Source organism: Oncorhynchus tshawytscha, linkage group LG12, assembly GCF_018296145.1.
Source record: "Oncorhynchus tshawytscha isolate Ot180627B linkage group LG12, Otsh_v2.0, whole genome shotgun sequence".
Lineage (NCBI taxonomy): Eukaryota > Metazoa > Chordata > Actinopteri > Salmoniformes > Salmonidae > Oncorhynchus > Oncorhynchus tshawytscha.
In genome coordinates this window covers 53,046,101-53,073,543 of record NC_056440.1, presented here as the reverse complement: position 1 = coordinate 53,073,543, position 27,443 = coordinate 53,046,101, and the positions used below count along the sequence as shown (strand labels likewise).

Here is a 27,443-nt window from a genome sequence, read left to right as displayed (position 1 = left end):
TCGGCTACCGTATAGAGTTTCACTCTACAGGCCAAGTAATCAAACAGATACCCCCATTGCTGACCGTTAGACATCAGCACTTCATCTTTCAACGCAGTTGCGGGCGGTATCTGGGTTCTATACACATTTAGAAACCGCTTTTTTGGAGCATCGTATATTGCGGATGTATACTTTGCCCTTTCTCTATGTTTCAGACGCGGTCCTTCTTCAGTTGCTACAGTCATCACAGCTTTACCACTGATCGCAAAATCCATGTTTAAAAATAGTGTTTACTGTTCTGGTTTCACAAGCCTTGTTCTGGACATTTATAATGCAGATGCCCCCAGCCCTATAACCCCCAGGACATTCCTGCTTCATCAGATAACAAACTGTGGGGGGTGGGGGACATACAGGGTCCCCCAAAAGTTCAAACACTCAAACCATCCAGTTCCACCAGACCCCTACTCATCAATCACCTGGACTACTTCAAAGCCGGACATATAGAGATAAAATAACACACACCCTCTAACACATGACCACACGAACAGGGGGGACGGGGCGGGGGCCCATATTTAAACATGCACATGCATGTGCATAAACATGCACATCATGACGTAGGGTCATCAATCAATCATTTTGACCCGTGCCGTCTACTGTATTCTCTCTCTCATGTTTGAAGAAAGAAAAGTTGACTTCTATAATAATATTAAGCAGCTTGTTGTCCTGTATCGAATAGAGCTGTATTGGCTTCTCGGGTGCGGCGCGAGTACTGGTTCACAAAAGTATCGATGAGGGGAGTGACAGACTATGATTGCATGCCTTATTGATCAGCGACAGAGACAGTAGCATCGCCACAAGTGCACAAAACAAGCCCTGCATCTTCAATTGTTTGACAATAAAAAGGAGGGAGGGAGAGAAAGAGAGAGAGGGAGGGAGGTTTGAAAATGTAATTTAAATGACAAGACAAATGTGTGTGTGCGTGCGAGTGCGTGCGTGTGTGTGTGTGTGTGTGGTGTGTGTGTGTGTGTGTGTGTGTGTGTGTATGTGCGTGTGTAGGTGTGAGAGAAAGAGGGAATGAGAAAGAGGGAAATGAGGGAGAGAGAGAACAGAAATGGAGTTCCACTGGCTAATGATGAGAGATTAATAAGAGTGACAGAGACTGGAGTATAGCTAACGAGACATTATAGGATGCCAGCTCCACTTTCTCTCAGTACCTCTTCACCTTTCAGACAAAACGAAGAAGAGGACGGGAACATTTAGGACAAGGAACATGTTGGAATAACCCGTCCTGTGTCTTCAACAACAAGCTAATTATACCGAGCCTGTAATCATAAAGTACCTCTGAGTAGGAGTGCTAATCTAAGATCAGGTCTTCCCTGTCCAAACAATTGTATTCATTACTATCTAAAAAGCTTAACTGATCCTAGAGTAGGACTCTTACTTTTATAAATAGGTGCCCAGAGCTAAGGGTAGTAACAGTTACTATACTTACTGCGATTAAGGTTGGGACATTGTGTGATGTAGCCGTTTGGAGTAAAAATTAATTTGACGTCCTGAATGGTACCCTGTGAGGAAGGTGAGAAAGAAAAAGAGAGAGAGAGAGAGAAAGAGATACAAATATAAAAATTGAAGGGCTGATAGTGACTAATAAGAAACTGCATGGGTCTAACTGGTGGTGACAGTTTTATTTGATTACTTTATTATTTAATGCCAAGTCATCATCTCATCTCTATAGAGCTGCTGTCTGAGTAAATAAGGCATACTTCAAAGTAAATAAGGTATACTTTTATGACTGCTGAATACCAACTATCAATCATTTAGATCATGTATTTTCAGGCTCTCGAAAAAACTCCTTTCAATCCCTCTCGATCAAGCGTTCTCTCTTCTCTGCTCCCTAGAGTTCACAGGCGGTTAGTCCCCATGTCTGCTCCGCACAGAACGGACAAGTTTAAGCGGCTGTGCAATGAATTATGGTCAATGTAGTTAATTACCACATTTTCTGCGCTAAACTATGTGGAATATTGTCCTACTACTCCCTACTACATAAATCAGATTAAGTTTGAACTGTGCTATCTCTACAGAAACTGCATATTGAGGTCACAGAAGAAAAACATAATTAAATGAAATTCAAATAATTGAACCAACTTTGGTCAATTATTTGTTTAAAAAACAAAAAATAGCAGAAATGTTGGTTAATCACTCAGGACTAGAGTATGTATTTGTGTGTGTGTGCAGGGGAGGGCGGCGGTTCGTCTGTGTGTCAGTCGCTGTGATGGTCCAATGTGGTCTCAGAGCAGTTCATATTATTCTGTATATAAATCCTAGACACTTCATTTATACTGAACAGAAATATAAACACAACATGGAACATCTTCAATGATTTTACTGAGTTACAGTTCATAAAAGGAAATCAGTCAATTTAAACAAATGCATTAGGTCCTGACCTATGCAATTCACATGACTGGGCAGGGGTGCAGCCATGGTTGGCCTGGGAGGGCATAGGCCCACCCACTTGGGAGCCAGGCCCAGCCAAACAGAATGAGTTTTTCCACACAAAAGGGCTTCATTATAGACAGAAATACTCCTGTCCGGGGGGCTTATCTCAGACAATCCCACAGGTGGAGAAGCCAGATGTGGAGGACCTGGGCTGGTGTGGTTACACGTGGTCTGTGGTTGTGAAGCCGGTTGAACGTACTGCCAAATTCTCTAACACAACGTTGGAGGAGGCTTATGGTAGAGAAATTAACATTCAATTATCTTGCTCGGGCAGGACATTCCTGCAGTCAGCATGCTAATTGCACGCTCCCTCAAAACTTCTGTGGCATTGTGTTAATTTTAGAGTGACCTTTTATTGTCCCCACCACAAGGTGCACCTTTGTAATGGTAATGTTGTTTAATCAGGTTCTTAAAATGCCACACCTGTCAGGTAGATGGATTATCTTGGCAAAAGATAGATGCTCACTAACAGGGATGTAAGCAAATTTGCACAAACAATTTGAGAGAAATAAGCTATATAATAAGCTATTTGTGGATGTCCATCATCCATTTAGTATGATATTTTACAAATTACAATTCGTTTGATATGTTACAAATTGCAATTGTTTCAATATGTTACAAATTCCAATTTGTACAATATGTTACGAATTTTCAATGATATGCTACAAATTCCAATTTGTTGTGGCTCAGGTTAACTAGGTGGGTATGTGGCTAACGCTAATGTCATATAGCTCTATGGGTTAGGGGTTAAGGTTAGGGTTAAAGTTAGGAGTTAGTTTAAATGGTTAAGGTTAGGATTAGGGGAAGGGTTAGCAAAAATGCTAAGTAGTTGAAAAGTATCTTAAAAGTAGTAACTAAGTAGTTGCAAAGTTGTTAATTAGCTTAAATTGTCCATGATGAGATTCAAACTTGCAACCTTTGGGTTGCTAGTGTAACAGATTATCTTGTGTCCCTCTACTCACCCCTACCTGGGCTCAAACCAGGGACCCTCTGCACACATCAACAACTGCCTCCCATGAAGCATCGTTACTCATCGCTCCACAAAAGCCACGGGGAAGGGGAACAATGACTTCGAGGTCTGAGCGAGTGATGTCACCGATTGAAACGCAATTAGCATGAACCACCACTAACTAGTTAGCCATTTCACATCGGTTACACTAGATGTTCACGTTATGCGCTCACCCATCCACCCCGACCAACCACCCTCCCTTTGTTTTGCCTTAAGTAAAATTCCATCTCATGTAAGAATACAAACATAACATACCATACACATTAACCTCAGGAGGCTGAAGTAATTTGACTTGACACTCAAAACCCTCACAAACTTTTACATATGCACAACTGCAGGGCTCTCCAGAGGGTGGTATGGTCTGCCCAACACATCATCGGCGGCAAAATACCTGCCCTCCAGGACACCTACAGCACCCGATATCACAGGAAAGCAAAAAGAATATCAAGAACAACAAACCATCCAAGTCACTGCCTGTTCACCACGCTATCATCCAGAGGGCGAGGTTAATAATATTGACATATTTTGCATTTCTCATCTCATAGGTATTCTGTGTTCTGTCCTATTCTACTGTATCTTAGTCTATGCCGCTCTGACATTGCTCGTCCAAAAATGTATAACTTCTTAATTCCCTTCCTTTACTTTAGATTGCGTGTATTGTTAGATATAACTTGATAGACATTACTTCACTTGCCACACCCTGATCTGTTTCACCTTTCTTTTTGCTTGTCTCCACCCCCTCCAGGTGTCGCCCATCTTCCCCAGTGTATTTATACCTGTGTACTCTGTTTGTCTGTTACCAGCTTATTTTGTTCGTCAAGCTTAGCAGCATTTTTCCCCTTGCACTGGTCTTTTTCTAGTTCCTGTTTTCTAGTTTTCCCAATTATTGACCTCTGCCTGCCCTGACCCCGAGACTGCCTGCCGTTCTGTACCTTATGGACTCGAATCTGGATTACTGACCTCTGCCTGCCTTTGACCTGTCATTTTGTCTGCCCCCTGTTCTGGTAGTAAACTTTTGTTACTTCGACACTGTCTGCATCGGAGTCTTCTCCTGAAACATGGTAGTACAAACGGGCCGTGACTGACCCAGCAGACTCAGACCAGCTCCACAAAGCTGTCTCCCTGCAAGAAGCCACCATAGGACAACATGAGGAGTTACTTCAATGTCTTATGGAGGGACTCCATACCCTGACAGAACACCATGACCAGGCGTTTGATACATTGCTGGGGCAATTCCACAGATTCCTCACTGGGCAGAGGGTCACACCCGTTATCTCCCAGCCTACCCCACTGTCCCGAGAACCCCGCTTACCTCATCTGGAGCGCTACGCTGGAGATTCCGGATTCTGATGGGCTTTTCTCTACAAGTGCTCCCTCATTATCGAGTTGCAGCCATCTTCGTTCACCTCGGGCCGCATGAGGATAGCGTACATCATAACCCTGATGTCCGGGAGGGCGTGGGAACAACAGTCCGCCATCTACCTCAGTCTGGAGGAGTTTGTGGAGGAAGTTCGGAAGGTGTTTGATTCTGCTTTGTCTGGGAAAGAGGGTGCTCATAAGCTGCACCAGCTATGTAAAGACTCCTCTAGTGTGGCGGCCTACGCACCTCTCCCAAGGTTCCATTCACGTCCCCAGCTGCTGATCGAGCATACCGGGATCTCAAACACCATTTCACCGCTGCTTGCATCTTTGTACCATCCTGACCCGTCCCGCCAATTCGTGGTGGAGGCCGATGCTTCGGGTGTTGGAGTGGGGACTGTTCTTTCCCAGTGTTCTGCCCTGGACCTCAAGTTACATTCCAATGCCTTCTTCTCCCATTGCCTCAACACCACGGAGAGGAACTACAATGTGGGGAATCTTGAGCTTCTTGCGGTGAAGATGCCATTGGAGGAGTGGAGGAACTGGCTGGAGGGGGCAGAACATCCGTTCATTGTGTGGACAGACCACAAGAACCTCAAATATCTACACGCCGCCAAGCGTCTCAATTCCAGGCCAGCTAGGTGGGCCCTGCTTTTCACCCGGTTCAATTTCTCCCTCTCCTAACGACCAGGATCCAAGAATGTCAAGACTGTATATGCTATAGCCTTGTGGCTACACCCCCGGAAGCCGAGACCATCCTTCCCATCTTGTGCTTGGTGACGGCACTCGGCCGGGGAAAAGGGAAGCAGGTTTATGAGGCACAGCGTTCCAGATAACCGGATGTTTCTTCCTGACGCTGTCTGCTCCTCAGTCCTGGCTCCTCGGTCCTTGCTTGCCATGCAGGCTCCCATTGGACCTTGGCCTTTGTGCAACAATGCTTTTGGTGGCCTACCATGTTTCCTGACATCTCCACGTTTGTCGCTGCATGCACAATCTGTGCGCAGAACAAGACTCCCCAGCAACTTCTTCCTGTTCCTCACTGTCCCTGGTCTCACATATCCCTGGACTTTGTCACGGGTCTCCCCCTGTCTGATGGCAACACCAGTTTTCCAAAGCAGCCCACTTCACTTCACTCCCCAAATTACTCTCTGCCAAAGAGACGGCCCAGCTCACGCTGTAATACTTCTTCAGGATCCATGGACTCCCAGTGGACATGGTCTTCGACCAGGGTCCTCAGTTCTCTTCCCGGATTTTCCCAGATTTTTATCCGCCGCTGTCGTCGTACCTTCAGGTATCGACAACCGGACCGCCACCGGTATCGTCTCGGGCAGATGGTATGGCTGTCCACCCAAGATCTGTCCCTCCGGGTTGATTATTGTCCCATTCCCCATCTCCATGATGCTGTTCGTCTTCTGTTGCCCCGTAACCTCCGTATACATCCCATTTTTCATGTGTCTAGGATCAAACCAATCTCACAGCCATTTGTCTCCTGTTTCTAGGAAACAAATAACATCTGCTAAACACGTGTACAGTTGAAGTCGGAAGTTTACATACACTTAGGCTGGAGTCATTAAAACCCATTTTTCAACCACTCCACAAATTTCTAAATTTCTTAGTTTTGGCAAGTCGGTTAGGACATCTACTATGTGCAAAACACAAGTAATTTTTCCAACAATTGTTTACAGACAGATTATTTCACTTTATAATCCACTGTATCACAATTCCAGTGGGTCAAAGTATACATACAGTAAGTTGACTGTGCCTTTAACTTCTTGCGTCGAGCAATCCCATATCCGGGAGCATAATCATAGCCTCAAGCTCATCAAATCAAATCAAATCAAATTGTATTTATCATTACCATAACGCAACGTTAACTATTCATGAAAATCGCAAATGAAATGAAATAAATATATTCACTCACAAGCTTAGCCTTTTGTTAACAACACTGTCATCTCAGATTTTCAAAATATGCTTTTCAACCATAGCTACACAAGCATTTGTGTAAGAGTATTGATAGCTAGCATAGCATTAAGCCTAGCATTCAGCAGGCAACATTTTCACAAAAACAAGAAAAGCATTCAAATAAAATAATTTACCTTTGAAGAACTTCGGATGTTTTCAATGAGGAGACTCAGTTAGATAGCAAATGTTCAGTTTTTCCAAAAATATTATTTGTGTAGGAGAAATCGCTCCATTTTGTTCATCACGTTTGGCTAAGAAAAAAACCTGAAAATTCAGTCATTACAACGCCAAACTTTTTTCCAAATTAACTCCATAATATCGACAGAAACATGGCAAACGTTGTTTAGAATCAATCCTCGAGGTGTTTTTCACATATCTATTCGATGATAAATCATTCGTGGCAGTTGGGTTTCTCCTTTGAAGCAAAGGTTTCTCCTTTCACGCGAATGCTGCCATCAATCCACGGTTTCTGGTTAGGGAATGTTTTAATCGTTGCTATGGGAACGACATCTTCAACGCACATTCTAATGAACTCGCACACCGAATCAGCGTATTCGTCAATATTGTTATCTGACGCAATACGAAACATCTCCCAGTCCACGTGATGGAAGCAGTCTTGGAGTGTGAAGTCAGCTTGGTCAGACCAGCGTTGGACAGACCTCAGCGTGGGAGCCTCTTGTTTTAGTTTCTGTCTGTAGGCAGGGATCAACAAAATGGAGTCGTGGTCAGCTTTTCCGAAAGGAGGGCGGGGCAGGGCCTTATATGCGTCGCGGAAGTTAGAGTAACAATGATCCAAGGTTTTTCCACCCCTGGTTGCGCAATCGATATGCTGATAAAATTTAGGGAGTCTTGTTTTCAGATTAGCCTCGTTAAAATCCCCAGCTACAATGAATGCAGCCTCCGGATAAATGGATTCCAGTTTGCAAAGAGTCAAATAAAGTTAGTTCAGAGCCATCGATGTGTCTGCTTGGGGGGGGATATATACGGCTGTGATTATAATCGAAGAGAATTCTCTTGGTAGATAATGCGGTCTACATTTGATTGTGAGGAATTCTAAATCAGGTGAACAGAAGGATTTGAGTTCCTGTATGTTTAATCTTGGTTTCGCCTGTAGCATCAGTTCTGTGGCACTCACAGATAATATCTTTGCAGTTTTGGAAACGTCAGAGTGTTTTCTTTCCAAAGCTGTCAATTATATGCATAGTCGAGCATCTTTTCGTGACAAAATATCTTGTTTAAAACGGGAACGTTGTTTTATCCAAAAATTAAAAGAGCGCCCCCTATATCGAAGAAGTTACACAGCTTGGAAAATTCCAGAAAATTATGTCATGGCTTTAGAAGCTTCTGATAGGCTAACTGATCATTTGAGTCAATTGGAGGTGTACCTGTTGATGTATTTTAAGGCCTACCTTTAAACTCAGTGCGTCTTTGCTTGACATCATGGGAAAATCAAAAGAAATCAGCCAAGACCTCAGAAAATAAATTGTAGACCTCCACAAATGTCTGGTTCATCCTTGGGAGCAATTTCTAAATGCCTGAAGGTACCACGTTCATTTGTACAAACAATAGTACGCAAGTATAAAAACCATGGGATCACGCAGCCGTCATACCGCTCAGCATGGAGACACGTTCTGTCTCTTAGAGATGAACGCATTTTGGTGGGAAACGTGCAAATCATTCCCAGAACAACAGCAAAGGACCTTGTGAAGATGCTGGAGGAAACAGGTACATAAGTATCCACAGTAAAAAGGAGTCCTATATAGATATAACCTGAAAGGCCGGTGAGCAAGGAAGATCCAACTGCTCCTAAACCGCCATAAAAAAGCCAGACTACGGTTTGCAACTGCACATGGGGACAAAGATAGTACTTTTTGGATAAATGTTCTCTGGTCTGATTAAACAAAAATAGAACTGTTTGGCCATCATGAGCATCGTTATGTTTGGAGGAAAAAGGGGGATGCTTGCAAGCCCAATAACACCATCCCAATCATGAAGCACGGGATGGCAGTATCATGTTGTGGGGGTGCTTTGCTGCAAGTCAATCACACTTCTGTGAAATCAAACTGGCCACTTAGGAAGCAACACTGATTGACAATAAATGTCACATGCTGTTGTGAAAATGGAATAGACAACAGGTGGAAATGATAGGCAATTAGCAAGACACCCCCAATAAAGGAGTGGTTCTGCAGGTGGTGACCACAGACCACTTCTCAGTTCCTATGCTTTCTGGCTAATGTTTTGTTCACTTTTGAATGCTGGCGGTGCTTTCACTCTAGTGGTATTATGAGACGGAGTCTACAACCCACACAAGCGGCTCAGGTAGTGCAGCTCATCCAGGATGGCACATCAATGCAAGCTGTGGCAAGAAGGTTTGCTGTGTCTGTCAGCGTAGTGTCCAGAGCATGGAGGCGCTACCAGGAGACAGGCCAATACATGAGGAGATGTGGAGAAGGCCGTAGGAGGGCAACAACCCAGCAGCAGGATCGCTACCTCCGCCTTTGTGCAAAAAGGAGCAGGCGGAGCACTGCCAGAGCCCTGCAAAATGACCTCCAGCAGGCCACAAATGTGCATGTGTCTGCTCAAACGGTCAGAAACAGACTCCATGAGGGTGGTATGAGGACCCGACGTCCACAGGTGGGGGTTGTGCTTACAGCCCAACACCGTGCTGGACGTTTGGCTTTTGCCAGAGAACACTAAGATTGGCAAATTCGCCACTGGTGCCCTGTGCTCTTCACAGATGAAAGCAGGTTCACACTGAGCACATGTGACAGACGTGACAGTCTGGAGACGCCGTGGAGAACGTTCTGCTGCCTGCAACATCCTCCAGCATGACCAGTTTGGCGGTGGGTCAGTCATGGTGTGGGGTGGCATTTCTTTGGGGGGCCGCACAGCCCTCCATGTGCTCGCCAGAGGTAGCCTGACTGCCATTAGGTACCGAGATGAGATCCTCAGACCCCTTGTGAGACCATATGCTGGTGCGGTTGGCCCTGGGTTCCTCCTATTGCAAGACAATGCTAGACCTCATGTGGCTGGAGTGTGTCAGCAGTTCCTGCAAGAGGAAGGCATTGATGCTATGGACTGGCCCGCCCGTTCCCCAGACCTGAATCCAATTGAGCACATCTGGGACATCATGTCTCGCTCCATCCACCAACGCCACGTTGCACCACAGACTGTCCAGGAGTTGGCGGATGCTTTAGTCCAGGTCTGGGAGGGGATCCCTCAGGAGACCATCCGCCACCTCATAAGGAGCATGCCCCGGCGTTGTAGGGAGGTTATACAGGCACGTGGAGGCCACACACACTACTGAGCCTCATTTTGACTTGTTTTAAGGACATTACATCAAAGTTGGATCAGCCTGTAGTGTGGTTTTCCACTTTAATTTTGAGTGTGACTCCAAATCCAGACCTCCATGGGTTGATAAATTTGATTTCCATTGATCATTTGTGTGTGATTTTGTTGTCAGCACATTCAACTATGTAAAGAAAAAAGTATTTAATAAGAATATTTCATTCATTCAGATCTAGGATGTGTTATTTTAGTATTCCCTTTATTTTTTTGAGCAGTGTATGTGGAGACTATTAGATCACAATGCCTCTTCGGAGTAATAGTGTAGCCCTACCGTAGACAATATGTGCATCATACAAGATGATTGATTCTTGTAGAAGTGAATGCAGACCTTCTGGCAAATGATGAATGCAATGTCTCTGTTCGAGTGTGTGTGCATGAGTGCATGTGTGTTTGTGCAAATATGTATGTCCAACTCGTGGAAATTCCACTCTTGACCACTGGGGGTATAAGGCCCTCTCCCTTCCTTGATTTGGCAAATCTGACCACAACTCCATTTTGCTTCTTCCCGCCTACAAAGTTCAAGAGAGAAATTCCTGTGGTCAGGTCTGTAATGCTGGTCTGACCAATCATACTCCATGTTCCATGACTGTTTTCATCATGTGGACTGCAATACGTTCCGGGACACCTCTGGGAATAACATCAATGAATACACCAACTCAGTCACTGGTTTCATAAAAAATGCATATATGATCTGATACCGATGGTGTCTTCAAAAACTTACCCACAACCCGGATCAACAATCCCGACATTTCGGGAAATTGAAGGAGAGATATGCTGCTTATCATAAGGTTTTGCTTTTTGTTTCTTAGTCAAACTTGTGTTCTTTTTTTTTCTTTGTGTTCTGGAACATAATAAACATCTGCCGCGCACTGTGCTTGAAATATTATTGATATATCTTTTACTCTTAAACCTCAAAAGACTGAAGAAATGTAGCCTGTCCCCGGGGGCCCTCACAGTGTTATACACACGCACCATTGAGAGCATACTGTTGGGCAGCATCACAGCCTGGTACGGGAACTCCACCACCGCTGACTGCAAGGCTCTACAGAGGGTGGTACGCTCAGCCGAACGCACCATTGGTTGCACACTGCCTGCCCTCCACAGGACACCTACAACACCAGGTATCACAGGAAGGTCAAGAACATCGTCAAGGCCTCCCAAGCCTCCTGATCCATCACTCAGACACAGGCAGTATAGGAGCATCATGACAAAAACTGTCAGACTGGCCAATAACTTCTACCCCCATAACATCAGGTTGCTGAATAGCCAACACTAGGCAGCTAGCTACCTGCTCCCCCTGTCCCCCTCCTGCCTCAGGACTGCCTACCCCTCTGTTTCCCCCCTAATGACATTCCCTCTGGGACACTCTTCCCCACCCCCATGGACATTTACCCTGCCCCTACACCACAATGGACATGTATCATTGTCACAGTTGTAAATATGTATATATTATTATAGTTTCATTCAGTTCTCTTATTGACCTGCATTGTTGGAGCTTAAAAATGACACTGTGCCCTGCAATTAAATCTGCAACCCTGTGCAAGAGACTAATAAACTCATCTAATCTCTCTATCTCCTCCTCAAGAGTATTTACTCTGCCTAAACCCCAATGGAGATTTATTTATTAATCACTGCCACAGTTGTTATTATGTACATATTGTGGCGTACAGCAGGTCAGCCACCAGGGGGAGACTCGTCAAGGCCTGGTGACAGACGGAGTACACATCACTAGGCGATGGCTACATCTGCTGGACGTGCCAGGTCTCGATGGGCTGTCCAGCCAGGACTAATTGGGGTTGATTGGGAGTTGGTGAGTAATCAAGAGCTGATTGCTCACCAGCTGTACAAGTCCCACAAAGCTGCCAGAAGAGCAGCACACAGGGGAGAGAGTGGGGGAAGAAAGGACTCCTGTATAGTTGGAGATGGTTGCATAGGTAACAAGAGTGAGTTCAGTTTTTGATCCCCACAGGACACAGCAAGACCTGGAGCCAATAACACGGAATCCCAGAGAGGATCTCAAGTGGGAGACCTATTATTTTCTTTTGAACTATTATTTTAATAAACACCTTTGAAACTGAGCTAATCCTACTCTGTCTGTGTCTGATCTGTGTAAGCGTTTTGACCCAACCCCCTGGTCTGCCACAATATATAGTGCTAAACTCAGCAAAAAAAGAAACGTCCCTTTTTCAGGACCCTGACTTTCAAAGATAATTTGTAAAAATCCAAATAACTTCACAGATCCTCATTGTAAAGGGTTTAAAACACTGTTTCCAATGCTTGTTCAATGAACCATAAACAATTAATGAACATGCACCTGTGGAATGGTTGTTAAGATACTGACAGCTTACAGACGGTAGGCAATTAAGGTCACAGTTATGAAAACTTAGGACACTAAAGAGGCCTTTCTACTGACTCTGAAAACACCAAATTTTTTTGGCCCAGGGTCCCTGCTCATCTGTGTGAACGTGCCTTAGGCATGCTGCAAGAAGGCATGAGGACTGCAGATGTGACCAGGGCAATAAATTGCAATGTCCGTACTGTGAGACGCCTAAGACAGCGCTACATGGAGACAGGGTGGACAACCGATCATCCTCACAGTGGCAGACCACGTGTAACAACACCTGCCTAGGATCGGTACATCTGAACATCACACCTGCGGGACAGGTACAGGATGGCAACAGCAACTGCCCAAGTTACACCAGGAACCCACAATCCCTCCATCAGTGCTCCGATTGTCCGCAATAGGCTGAGAGAGGCTGGACTGAGGGCTTGTAGGCCTGATGTAAGGCAGGTCCTCACCAGACATCACTGGCAACAATGTTGCCTATGGGCACAAACCCACCGTCGCTGGACCAGACAGGACTGGCAAAAAGTGCTCTCCACTGACTAGATGTGGTTTTGTCTCACCAGGGGAGATGGTCGGATTCACGTTTATCGCCGAAGGAATGAGCGTTACACCGAGGCCTGTACTCTGGAGCGGGATCGATTTGGAGGTGGAGGGACTGTCATGGTCTGGGGCGATGTGTCACAGCATCATCAGACTGTGCTTGTTGCCATTGCAGACAATCTCAATGCTGTGCGTTACAGGGAAGACATCCTTCTCCCTCATGTGGTACCCATCCTACATGCTCATCCTGGAATGACCCAACAGCATGGCAATGCCACCAGCCATACTGCTCGTTCTATGCGTGTATGCGTCTATAAACGTCTATAAATGTCTATGCGTCTATAAACGCAGTTGACAGTGAGAGGACATTTCTTTATTTGCATAGAAATAAACTATTTCAGTTGTTTTTTGTTACCATTTTCATTATATTATTTCACTTAGTCCAGTATGTCGGAGCTCGAGGCGTAAGATTTTAACTTTTTTTACGTGAATATTAAACACTAAATATTAAATCTAAATATAAATCTCTCTCTCTCTCAGCTAGTGACAATGGTGTGGAGAAGCATAGCCTCTGGATGCATATCCCTAATGGAATCCTATTCCCTACGTAGTGCACTATGCAGGGAATAGGATGCCATTTGGGATGTAACAAGTTTATTTAAAGTCATTATCTCACCCTCACCGAGCCACTCTACTCCCCTTGATGGAAGAAACTACCACAAGTCTATTCACCTGGTATCTTCTTTCTCTATCACACCCGTTCTGTATTTATTCACCTTGATCTCTCTCAATTTCTCTTGTTCTCCCAATTTTTATCTCTCTTGCTCACTTAATATCTCTTGCACCCTCTTACCTCTCACTAAAATATCCTCTCTCTTTGTATATCTTTCTAGCCTCTCTCAATTAGTATCTTGCTCTCTCTACATTTCTTACCATATCTCCTGCTGGAGGAGACTATAGCTTCTGTTTTTCCCATTATCTATCCGAGGAAGCAGAGGAGAGGAGAGAATGGAAGCAGAGAAGAAAATGTAGAGAATGGCAGAGGAAAACAACTACAGAAGGGGGCAGAAGAACAACTGGAGAAGTGTCACAGCTCCCCAGGCTACCTGAGGCTTCAGTTACCCTTAACAACCACAACAATAACAGCCTCGCTTCATCTCCCAGATAAACATTTGGACTGCTTTAATAAGCATTTAATTCAGGGATGGACAGGGACTAGACATCGTTCTGGGCACTTCTTAACACAATGGCACATTTTCTATTTCTTGAGGCCCCCATTATCAGTCAAATAATGATAATTCTGTGTTCAAACCACAATTTAGACAGTCCCAATGGGCAAAAAATCAGCCAATCTGTCATTTTCCGGAACTGCCTTATGGCTATGGTTTAGATACAGTATCTGATCATATAGAGAACTACTCCAAGATAACATTTTTGTAAAACTCTCTACACTGCAAATGCTGACAAGTTTTTTAACCTAAATCTGTTTTGTACACTGCAAAATGTAGACATTGTAGAAATCGTTGTTCTTACTTTTTTAAGTAAATCTAACTATTTGATTTTAGAGACAACGTTAGTAATGGAATAAGACTGCATAATTTGGCCTTTATGCTTTAAAAAAAGATATAGCATAAGCTGTGAATAAGTGGTTGTAATAAATAAATACAGTAACAGTCAAAAGTTTGGACACACCCACTCATTCAAGGGTTTTTCTTTGTTTTACTATTTTCTACATTGTGGAATAATAGTGAAGACATCAAAACTATGAAATAACACATATGGAATCATGTAGTAACCAAAAAGGTTTTAAACAAATACAATATATATTTTATAATTTGATTCTTCAAAGTAGCCACCCTTTGCCTTGAAGACAGCTTTACACACTCTTGGCATTCTCTCAACCAGCTTCATGAGGAATGCTTTTCCAACAGTCTTGAAGGAGTTCCCACATATGCTGAGCACTTGTTGGCTGCTTTTCCTTCACTCTGCGGTCCAACTCATCCCAAACCATCTCAATTAGTTTGAGGTCAGGTGATTATGCAGGCCAGGTCATCTGATGCAGCAATCCATCGCTCTCCTTCTTGGTCAAATAGCCCTTACACAGCCTGGAGGTGTGTTGGGTCCTATTGAAAGACAAATTATAGTCCCGTTAAGGGCAAAAGAGATGGGATGGCGTATCGCTGCAGAATGCTGTGGTAGCCATGCTGGTTAAGTTTGCCTTGAATTCTAAATAAATCACTGAAGTGTCACCAGCAAAGCACTCCCACACCATCACACCTCCTACTCCATGCTTCACGGTGGGAATCACACAGAGATCATCCATTTACCCACTCTGCGTCTCACAAAGCGGTTGGAACCACACATTTAAAATTTGTAATCATCAGACCAAAGGACAGAATTCCACGGGTCTATTGTCCATTGCTCATGTTTCTTGGCCCAAGCAAGTCTTTTCTTATTGGTGTCCTTTAGTAGTGGTTTCTTTGCAGCAGTTTGACCATGAGGGCCTGATTCACACAGTCTCCTCTAAACAGTTGATGTTGATGTGTCTGTTACTTAAACTCTGAAGCATTTATTTGGGCTGCAATTTCTGAGGCTGGTAACTCTAATGAACTTAACCTCTGTAGCAGAGGTAAGTCTGGGTCTTCCATTCCTGTGGTGGTCCTCATGAGAGATAGTTTCATCATAGCGTTTGATGGTTTTTGCAACTGCACTTGAAGAAACTTTCAAAATTCTAGAAGTGTTCCTGATTGACTGATCTTCATGCCTTAAAGTAATGATCGACTGTCATTTCTCTTTGAGCTATTCTTGTCATAATATGGAAATAGAGCATTTCTTCTGTATACCCCCCTACCATTTCATAACAGAACACAACTGGCTCAAATGCATTTAAAAGGAAAGAAATTCCACAAATTAACTTTTAACAATGCACACTTGTTAATACAGTGATTCCAGGTCACCACCTCATGAAGCTGGTTGAGAGAAAGCTAAGAGTGTGCAAAGCTGTCATCAAGGCAAAGGGTGACTACTTTGAAGAATCTCAAATATAAAATCATTTGTTGAACACTTTTTTGGTTACTACATGATTCCATATGTGTTATTTCATAGTTTTGATATCTTCACTATCAATCTGCAATGTAGAAAATAGTAAAAAATAAAGAAAAACCCTTGAATGAGTAGGCGTGTCCAAACTTTTGACTGGTACTCTAGGTGTGATTGAATTTCCTGCACATTTCCTCCTGAACACAGCAAAACAAATCCCCTCCTCCCTCATCCACAGTCACACCTAGAATGATTCTAGTTTTCTAGGCCATCTGTCTCAGCTCTTTCTTCCCATCAACTCTAACTTAAACGCTGCTGCACCTTAGACTAGACAGCTGCCGCCTCAACTGCCTGAATATATTTTTCCAAGATGATATAGAGCAATCTTTAAACACATATTTTTTCTTCCTTAGAGAAAGAGAAGAGGAGTTCTTGATGCTTTGCCTGGGCCCAGCAATTATCATACAGGTGGAGAGAGCATACTACACGTTATGGGTACTACAGATGCTGTGGATAATAGAAGATGACACTGGCTGTGTCCCAAATGAATGCAGGCACTGAGGCTGTGGGTGGCCTGGGAGGCATGGGATAATCTATTCAGGATCTACCCTGTATTGCTGATCAATACATGAGATGAAATGAAGATAGAAAAGAGGTCATCGACTGCTCAGCGGGCGGGTGTAAGATGTAGGAATATCGGTCCGTTGATCTCTCTCCACCTCTCTACGCCTTCCTATTTTTCTCTTTCAGTCCCCACTCCCCTTCTTCTTTCTCCCTACCACTCTCTCAGTAATAAAGCTATGTTGAGGTTTACCATATCATGGTGTTGTTACTGATGGTGATAAATAGAGCCCAACAGTGGAGGTGTCATGATACCCATAAAACTTAGTGGTCAAACTTAGCGGATGTTTTTCCACCTTTAATCTTTCCCAGTAAAGTAAGGGCTGCGTTTCGTGTAAACTTACCTTGGTGTGAAGTTTTGATAACCATGTTAATCTCTCTTGGACAAAGTGATTTTTATCAATATATTTGATTATTTCTACTCTCAAATTCGAAAATGCTAATTAGCATCAAAGTAGACATCATGCAAAACTAAAAATCCTCACAAGCTCCTGCATGTCATCTCTAGCTGATACCTTTGCTAACAGGTATTGTGTCAATTAAAAATCTGCACAAGACAGTTCACATAATTGTCCATTTAAATAAATATTGCTCTTTTATTCATTACTACATTTAGCTAACATTAGATAGTTCATCCAGAGATTCTTCCCTTTGCCTCGATTTGGCAGTCTCGTCCAGATCATCATGGCATTTGTAGTTTTTTATGGTAGCCACATTAGAAGCTAATTATCAGTTCATATTGGGGGAGTACATACGTGTGAATATATTGATAAAAATGTACCTTGTGCTACAGAGACTTACACAGATATCAAAGTGTCACGCCAGGGTAAGCCTACACACAACACAGCCCCAAAATCATTGTTTCTAAAATCCCTAATGAGATACATGAATTAGAACCATTTCCCTGTTTGACCTCTAGGCTTTATGGGTATTATGACTCATAGTGTGGTACTCTATTGTGTACAAACACTTTAACCTTGACAGGGATGTTTTATGTTTTACGAGCATAGATGTGTAGTAACGGTAGGGCAGTTTTACCTGATAATCACTAGATGACCATGCTACAAAGGACACATTTGGCTTGTGAGTAAGTACTATTTGTTCTTAATTCTGGGTAAGTCTAGTAAAATCATGTTTTCAGAGAGAAAGCATGGTACTGCTGTCCATAGAATGACAAGATAGTGAAGACTGTGTTACCTTGAAGAAGCCATGCATGCTTATTATATGGTTGCAGTGATTGTGTATATGGTGGTGAAAGGTTTGTTTTACCTTGAAGAAGCCGTGCTTGTGGCTATGCTGACCCAGCCACACTCCACTGCCCAGGGTCAGATCCATCTGAGGTGGATCTATCACTCGCTCGTAAATCCTGCCAGCAACAAACAATCAACAGATAGAATGTCAGATTCTGAAATCTCACACACACACACACACACACACACACACACACACACACACTTCAACGCTGAGGAGGGAATGTGTCTTGCAGGTTCCTGCTCGACTGCTTTTTTATTGATATTTTTGTGTTAATAATGACTTTGTTTGCTCAGAATGTTTGCAATAATTACGCCAATGATGAAGAAGAGGAAGGAAAGGGGGACTCCAAGCTAGGCTGAAAAGACGGGCTACACGGCATCCTCTTCCTTGTGTCCTGATGGCTAATGTCCAATCACTGAAAAATAAACTTTGAGAACTGAGAGAAAGGCTTCAATCGCAGAGGTCTATCAAGGCGATTGAAGCCTTGCTCTGAGATCACAAAGTGTATTTTACTGTGTGTTTTTCTTACAGAGACATGGTTTACGGACGAAACACTCAACTCTGCTATTCAACCACACAGCTTTTACATTTTCGGTATGGAAGAAAGGAGGTCTCTGGTCAGAATAGGGGGAGGGGTATGTTTCCTCATCAACAAATCCTGGTGTATCGTAGTTGAAAACATCTCGAGCTCCTGTTCATCCGACCTGTATGCAACAGTGGCTCAGCAACCTGGAGAGCGATGACCAGAGAGAGTGATAAAATGGCAAGATTTAGAGAATCTGTCCACAACAATCATAATAGTGGTGAAACCATCAAATGGAGGGAGATAAGTGGCGTTTCCCTGCTGGAGCATCTCTGGGAGATTTGGTTTGGGCACATATTGAACAGGTGTTGGCATAGCGGGTGACATCCTGCGCCAAGGTGGAACCCTAGTACTTATCGGAGATTGATTGAATTGTGCGGGGGATACCTTGGTGTCCAGCGGTGAGGGACGTGTGTGCCCAGGTCAACAGCCAATCTCTTACCCCCTTGGGGATGTAGATGCGTTCAGGAGGGCAGGTAGCAGAAGTGGGTTCCCTATCCAGAGCCTGCCGTTGGAGCCAAGGATGACTTTTTGTACGGGTGTGGTGTTGATGAGGCAGGGAAGGCTTTCCTGGTGCATGGGTCCCACGGTTGAAGGTGAGTGGTGCTGTGATGTGCATGATTATGCCGGATCCCAATGGTCGATTTATCCAGGGCTTGGACGGTAAAAAAGGAGAGGAGAGCAGGTACAAAGTTATGTTCAGGGTGGAGGCCATGGCCTGGTTGATGAAATTCCCTGTGGGCCAGCCAGCCAGTGAAATGGAAACCAGAAAGGGTTTGGTGGAAAACAATGATGATGGAATACTCACACCTACCCTGGGAGACATATGATAATGGGGCCGCTCCTCTGCCCTAGTGGAACTCCGGTTGGGACTCACCAGGCACCGCTGAAGCCGGTGCCCCTCCTGGCCACCATACGGACTCCGCTCTACCGTGAAGATGTGTGTGACTCCTACCTACTTGGCTTCAGGCTCTGGCTCAGGACAGCCAAATGAGGAGGGTGAAAAGAGAGGTAGGCGCCAGCACTCCTGAAGAAGGTTGTCCAGACATATGGCCCCCGCGATGAGCAAATACATGGAAATGTTGTGAGGGCCTACTCAGCAGCAGTCTGGGCACCCATGGAATAGTCACTCACCTCCCTCTCTCCCCTCTGGTAGATGGTCAGAAACCGCCCTGAACAGAGTCATGAACCTCTCGTAGGAACCCATCTCTTGGACTTCTCGGTGGTGGGGATTCCCGTCTGATGGGCAAAATAGAGAGAGCACTGGAGTAGGAAGCGACGGCATTTCGATGGGGTCACCTCCCTGGGCAGACTGCTGGGTAGGCTTTTGGGACTGCTGAAATGGCTGAAAGATGCATCGAGATGGTGGAGGAGGTGGAGGACGTCTTCTGTAGTGGCACACAGGTGAACCAGCTGATCGTGGTGTTGGCGTAGTAGGTATCCCTGTTCACCAACAGTCAGAGACCTTTTCTTCTGAAAATTCCATAATTACTGAGGCAGTATTCTATGAAGTATACGCAGTGAGTCAGAAGGCAGGTGCAGAAATCGATTTTGTAATAATAAGACAAATCAGATGAACAAAACAGGCGTAGCCTCACACGTGGTTAGCAGATGTTATTGCAATTGTAGCGAAATGTTTGTGCTTCTAGATCCGACAGTGCAGCAATATCTAACATGTAATCTAACAATTCCACACCTACCTAATACACACAAATCTAAGTAAAAGAATGAAATAATAATATTTACACATACATATATGGATGAGCAATGACAGAGAGGCATAGGCAAGATGCAATAGATGGTATGAAATACAGTATATACGTACATATGAATTGAGTAAGGCAAGATATGTAAACATTATTAAAGTGGCATTATTAATGTGACAAGTGATCAATTATTTTGAAGTGGCCAATGATTTCAAGTCTGTATGTAGACAGCAACCTCAATGTGTTAGTGATGGCTGTTTAACAGTCTGATGGCCTTCAGATAAAAGCTGTTTTTCAATCTCTCTGTCCCAGCTTTGATGGACCTGTACTGACCTCTCCTTCTGGATGGTAGCGGGGTGAACAGGCAGTGCCTCAGGTGGTTGTTGTCCTTGATGATCTTTTTAGCCTTCCGGTGACATCGGGTGCTGTAGGTGTCATGGAGGGCAGGTAGTTTGCCCCGGGAGATGCATTGTGCAAACCGCACCACCCTCTGGAGAGCCTTGCAGTTGTGGGCGGTGCAGTTGCCGTACCAGGCGGTGATACAGGCCGACAAGACGCTCCAAATTGTGCATCTGTAAAAGTTTGTGAAGGTTTTAGGTGACAAGCCACGTTTCTTCAGCCTCCTGAGGGTGGACCATTTCAGTTTGTCCATGATTTGTAGGCCAAAGAACTTAAAACCTTCCAACTTCTCCACTTCTGTCTCGTCGATGTGGATAGGGGGGTGCTCCTTCTACTGTTTCCTGAAGTCCACGATCATCTCCTTTGTTTTATTGATGTTGAGTGTTTACCCGACACCACACTCCGAGTGCCCTCATGTCCTCCCTGTAAGTTGTCTCGTTGTTGTTGGTAATCAAGCCTACTACTGTTGTGTCGTCTGCAAACTTGATGATTGAGTTGGAGGCGTTCATGGCCATGCAGTCATGGGTGAACAGGGAGTACAGGAGAGGGCTGAGCACGCTCCCTTGTGGGGCCGCAGTGTTGAGGATCAGTGAAGTGGAGATGTTGTTTCCTACCCTCCCTCACCACCTGGGAGAGCCTTACGGTTGTGGGCAGAGCAGTTGCCGTACCAGGCGGTGATACAGCCCGACAGGATGCTCTCGATTGTGCATCTGTAGAAATTTGTGAGTGCTTTTGGTGACAAGCCGATTTTCTTCAGCCTCCTGAGGTTGAAGAGGCACTGCTGTACCTTCTTCACGACGCTGTCTGTGTGGGTGGACCAATTCAGTTTGTCTGTGATGTGTACGCTGAGGAACTTAAAACTAACTACCCTCTCCACTTCTGTCCCATCGATGTGGATAGGGGGGTGCTCCCTCTGCTGTTTCCTGAAGTCCACAATCATCTCCTTTGTTTTGTTGACGTTGTGTGAGGTTATTTTCCTGACACCACACTGAGAGGGCCCTCACCTCCTCCCTGTAGGCCATCTCGTCATTGTTGGTAATCAAGCCTACCACTGTAGTGTCGTCCGATTGAGTTGGAGGCATGCATGGCCACGCATTCGTGGGTGAACAGGGAGTACAGGAGAGGGCTCAGAACGCACCCTTGTGGGGCCACAGTGTTGAGGATCAGAGGGGTGGAGATGTTGTTACCTACCCTCACCACCTGGGGGCGGCCCGTCAGGAAGTCCAGGTCCCAAATACACAGGGCGGGGTCGAGACCCAGGGTCTCGAGCTTGATGACGAATTTGAAGGGTACTATGGTGTTAAATGCTGAGCTGTAGTCGATGAACAGCATTCTCACATAGGTATTCCTCTTGTCCAGATGGGTTAGGGCAGTATGCAGTGTGGTTGAGATTGTCTGTGGACCTATTTGAGCGGTAAGCTAATTGGAGTGGGCCCCCGGGTGTCAGGTAGGGTGGAGGTGATATGGTCCTTGACTAGTCTCTCAAAGCACTTCACGATGACGGAAGTGAGTGCTACGGGGTGGTAGTCGTTTAGCTCAGTTACCTTAGCTTTCTTGGGAACAGGGACAATGGTGGCCCTCTTAAAGCATGTGGGAACAGCACACTGGGATGAGGATTGATAATATGTGCGTAAACACATTTAGTCTGCCTGGGAGCAAGACATCCTGGTCCGAGACGGGGCTGGTTTTCTTTTTGTAATCCGTGATTGACTGTAGACCCTGCCACATACCTCTTGTGTCTGAGCCGTTGAATTGTGACTCTACTTTGTCTCTATACTGACGCTTAGTTGTTTGATTGCCTTTCGGAGGGAATAGCTACACTGTTTTGTATTGGGTCATGTTTCCGGTCACCTTTCCCTGGTTAAAAGCAGTGGTTTGCGCTTTCAGTTTCACGTGAATGCTGCCATCAATCCACGGTTTCTGGTTTGGGAATGTTTTAATCGTTGCTATGGGAACAACATCATCAATGCACTTTCTAATGAACTCGCTCACCGAATCAGCATATTCGTCAATGTTGTTGTTTGACGCAATACGAAACATATCCCAGTCCACGTGACCGAAGCAGTCTTGAAGCATGGAATCAGATTGGTCTGACCAGCGTTGAACAGACCTGAGCGCGGGAGCTTCTTGTTTTAGTTTCTGTCTGTAGGCAGGGAGCAACAAAATGGAGTCGTGGTCAGCTTTTCCGAAAGGAGGGTGGGGAAGGGCCTTATATGCATCGCGGAAGTTAGAATAGGAATGATTCAAGGTTTTACCAGCCCTGGTTGCGCGAACGATGTGCTGATAAAATTTAGGGAGTCTTGTTTTCAGATTAGCCTTGTTAAAATCCCCAGCTACAATGAATGCAGCCTCAGGATATGTGGTTTCCAGTTTGCAAAGAGTCAAATAAAGTTAGTTCAGGGCCATCGATGTCTCTGCTTGGGGGGGAATATATACTTCTGTGATTATAATCTAAGAGAATTCTCTTGGTAGATAATGCGGTCGACATTTGATTGTGAGGAATTCTAAATCAGGTGAACAGAAGGACCTGAGCTCCTGTATGTTGTTATGATCACACCACGTCACGTTAATCATAAGGCATACTTCTTACCAGAAAGATGTGGTGTGAAACCAGCTGGCTGCACCGATTCCGTTAGCTTCTCTCGAGTGAGCCATGTTTCCGTGAAGCAAAGAACATTACAGTCTGATGTCCCTCTGGAATGCTACCCTTGCTCGGATTTCATCAACTTTGTTGTCAAGAGACTGGACATTGGCGATTAGTATGCTAGGGAGTGGTGCGCGATGTGCCCGTCTGCGGAGCCTGACCAGAAGACCGCTTAGTTTCCCTCTTTTACGACGTCGTTGTTTTGGGTCGCAGGCTGGGATCCATTCCGTTGTCCTGGGTGGAAGGCAGAACACAGGATCCGCTTCGGGAAAGTCATATTCCTGGTCGTACTGATGGTGAGTTGATGTTACTCTTATATTCAGCAGTTCATCCCGACTGTATGTAATGAAACCTAAGATTACCTGGGGTACCAATGTAAGAAATAACACGTACAAAAACAAACAGTTTCCTAGGAACGCGAAGCGAGGCGGCCATCTCTGTTGTCGCCGGAATCAGTGTTTTCGTCGATATTATTCTCTGTCCCAGTCCGTGTGATCAAAACAATCTTGAAGCATGGATTCCGATTGGTCAGACCAGCATTGAATAGTCTTTAGCATGGGTACATCCTGTTTGAGTGTCTACCTATAGGAATGGAGGAGCAAAATGGTGTCGTGGTCAGATTTGATGAAAAAGGAGGGCGGGGGAGGGCCTTGTATGCATCATGGAAGTTAGAGTGGCAGTGATCCAGTTTTTTCCAGCACGAGTGCTACAGTCAATATGCTAATAGAATTTAGGTAGCCTTGGTCTCAAATTTTATTTGTTAAAATCCCCAGCTACAGTAAATGCAGCTTTAGGATATATGTTTTCCAGTTTGCAAAAAGTCCAGTGAAGTTCCTTGAGGACTGTCATGGTATCGGCTTGAGGGTGTATATAAATGGCTGTGACAATAACCGAGGAGGATTCCCTTGGGAGATAATATGGTCGACATTTGACTGCGAGGAATTCTAGGTCAGGTGAACCAAAGGACTTGAGTTCCTGTATGTTGTTACAATTACACCTTGAGTCGTTAATCATGAAACATACCCCTTCTTCTTCCCGGAGAGATGTTTATTCCTGTTGGCTCGACGCACAAAGGGAGGCTTCAATTAAAAAACACCCCCTGTGTTCTGTTAGACAGACAACTCTGTAGCCACATTTTAGCAGGGGGTGTAAAGACATAACACATACCATTTCCATCAGCAGACGATGATCAATAATGTCAAAAGCCCCACCGAAGTCTAACAAAACAGCTAGCACAATTGTTTTATCATCAATTTCTCTCAGCCAAGCATCAGTCATTTGTGTAAGTGCATGCTTGTTGAATATCCTTCCCTATAAATAAGCGTGCTGAAAGTATGTTGTCAGTTTGTTTACTGTAAAATAGCATGTATCTGGTCAAACACATTTTTTTCCAAAGGTTTCCTGAGGGTTGGTAACGGGCTGATTGCTCAGCTATTTGAACCACAAAAGGGGGCTTCCCACAAGAATGGGCTTTAGGTGAGGGAAGTGAACCTGTAGCCATATTACTTCAACAGTATTTGACATGAGATCCTCTCTAATATTTACAGGAACGTGGTTCTGAATATAAACAGCAATGTTGAAATGTTGCTACATAAGACTGAATCGAGGCGGTCGGTCACATATTACTACAACAGTATTTAGCAGTATTTAACATGAGATCCTCTGTAAGCTTTACAGGAATGTGCTTCTATATATAAACAGAAATGTTATAACCATGTATTGCTACTACTGTATCATCCAAGGTATTATCTAAGTGAGTTTCAGAATAAAAATGTCATCTGTTACTTTGATGAACCTTGTTTCTTAAGCTACATATGTTAAAGTGGGCTATTGTTAGCACTTTTCTGGGATGCTTGATTGTTTTCATTGCTTTACTGGGAAGCTTAGCAGAAGTAGTCATGCTTGTGTTGTTAGTGCAGGGTGAGCTGCACACAGTGGACTTCCCTACTAAGGCACACCGCCTCAGTGCTAACAGTATAACTTTGGTTTATATTCACATGATTACTGTACACAATAGCTGTATTTTCAGCAGAGGCATTCAGCGCAGTTTGAGGCACATAAGTTAGGTAATAAGTAATGGTAGGGATTAACTGAGCTGGGATTGGGTCATTGATAAGTCATTGTCTCAACGCAGCCTTATAATGCTGTGAAATGATCCAGCAACCCAAATTATAAAACAAGCTTTGTTTCCAGAAGGTATCAAAATTGTCAATAAATGTTAAACCAACAGAGCTGCAATAGTCTCATGTTCAATTATGGAAGGCAAAAAATTCAACGTAGGGATCGCACAGGGCCATATATTACGGAGCGTTTGGTGGTGACAAGCAGAGACCGAATCCGTTCTTTAAAATCCATCCATGCACAACTCCAGCACCGTCATTAAGGTTGCAGATGACACGACAATGAGACAGCTTATAGGGTGGAGGTCAGAGATCTGGCCAGGTGAACAACCTCTCCCTCAACATCAGCAAGACAAATAAACTGATTGTGGATTACAGGAAACTGATGGCCAAGGACGCACCCATCCACATCGATGGGACTGTAGTGGAATGGGTCGAGATATCCAAGTTCCTCGGTGTCCACATCACTAAGGAGTTAATATGGTCCACACACACATTTGTGAAAGGGGCAAGTCAGCATCTCTTCCCTCTCAGGAGTCTGACATTATTTTGGCAAGGGCCCTCAGCTCCTCAAAAAGGCATACAGCTGCACCACTGAGAGCATCTTGACTGGCTGCATCACCGCTTGGTACTGTAACTGCAAAGCACCTAACCACAAGACGCTACATAGGGTGGTGAGTACGGCCCAATACATCACTGGGGCCGAGCTCCCTGCCTGCCAGGACCTCTACACCAGGCAGTGTCAGAGGAAGGCACAAAAATGTTTCAAAGCCACCCAAGCCATATACTGTTCTCTCTGCTACCGCATAGCAAGTAGTACCAGTGCACCTAATCTGGAACCAACAGGACCCTGATCAACGTCTACACCCGCTATTGTGTTCATTTCAAATAACATATAGATTACCAACTAAATGCTAACCAGCGCATTGCAAACCTTTTATAGTCTGCTCATAATGTTATATAAGTAACAAAACAAGTAAACTCATCTGATGCATTACTCCATCACTATCCTTCTTGGTCAAATACAGTGGCTTGCGAAAGTATTCACCCCCCTTGGTATTTTTAGTATTTTGTTGCCTTGCCTGGAATTAAAATGTATTTTTGGGGGGTGTGTATCATTTGATTTACACAACATGCCTACCACTTTGAATATATTTTTATGTGAAACAAACAAGAAACAGAAAACTTGAGCGTGCATAACTATTCACTCCCCCTCCCAAAGGCAATACATTGTAGAGCCACTTTTGCAGCAAATACAGCTGCAAGTCTCTTGGGGTATGTCTCTATAAGCTTGGAACATCTAGTCACAGTGATTTTTGCCCATTCCTCAAGGCAAAACTGCTCCAGCTCCTTCAAGTTGGATGGGTTCCGCTGGTGTACAGCAATCTTTAAGTCATACCACAGATTCTTAATTGGATTGAGTTCTGGGCTTTGACTAGGACATTCCAAGACATTTAAATGTTTCCCCTTAAACCACTCAAGTGTTGCTTTAGCAGTATTCTTAGGGTCATTGTCCTGCTGGAAGGTGAACCTCCGTCCCAGTCTCAAATCTCTGGAAGACTGAAACAGGTTTCCCTCAAGAATTTTCCTGTATTTAGTGCCATTCCATCATTCCTTCAATTCTGACCAGATTCCCAGTCCCTGCCGATGAAAAATATCCCCACAGCATGATGCTGCCACCTCCATGCTTCAATGTGGGGATGATGTTCTCGGGGTGATGAAAAGTGTTGGGTTTGCGCCAGACATAGCGTTTTCCTTGATGGCAAAAAAGCTCAATTCTAGTCTCATCTGACCAGAGTTCCTTCCATATGTTTGGGGAGTCTCCCACATGCCTTTTGGCGAACACCAAACATCTTTGCTTATTTTCTTCTGGCCACTCTTACGTAAAGCCCAGCTCTGTGGAGTGCTATGGTGGTCCTTGGAGTATCTGTCCTAAGGACAGATACTCCAATCTCCGCAGTGGAGCTTTGCAGCTCCTTCAATGTTATCTTTGGTCTCTTTGTTGACTCTCTGATTAACGCCCTCCTTGCCTGGTCC

General features: G+C 44.5%; 1 protein-coding gene across 1 annotated transcript in view; it reads right to left on the bottom strand.

Annotated features, from left to right (window-relative positions):
* Positions 1 to 27,443, bottom strand: part of LOC112232151 (protein kinase C-binding protein NELL1-like) — a 439,953-nt gene that overhangs the window by 269,828 nt on the left and 142,682 nt on the right. Inside the window, exons 5-6 of the mRNA XM_042330745.1 lie at positions 17,970 to 18,066; positions 1,472 to 1,544 (exon numbers count right to left, since the gene is read on the bottom strand). Of these exons, the coding sequence (XP_042186679.1) occupies positions 1,472 to 1,544; positions 17,970 to 18,066 (170 nt within the window). The remainder of the gene's footprint in view (positions 1 to 1,471; positions 1,545 to 17,969; positions 18,067 to 27,443) is intronic.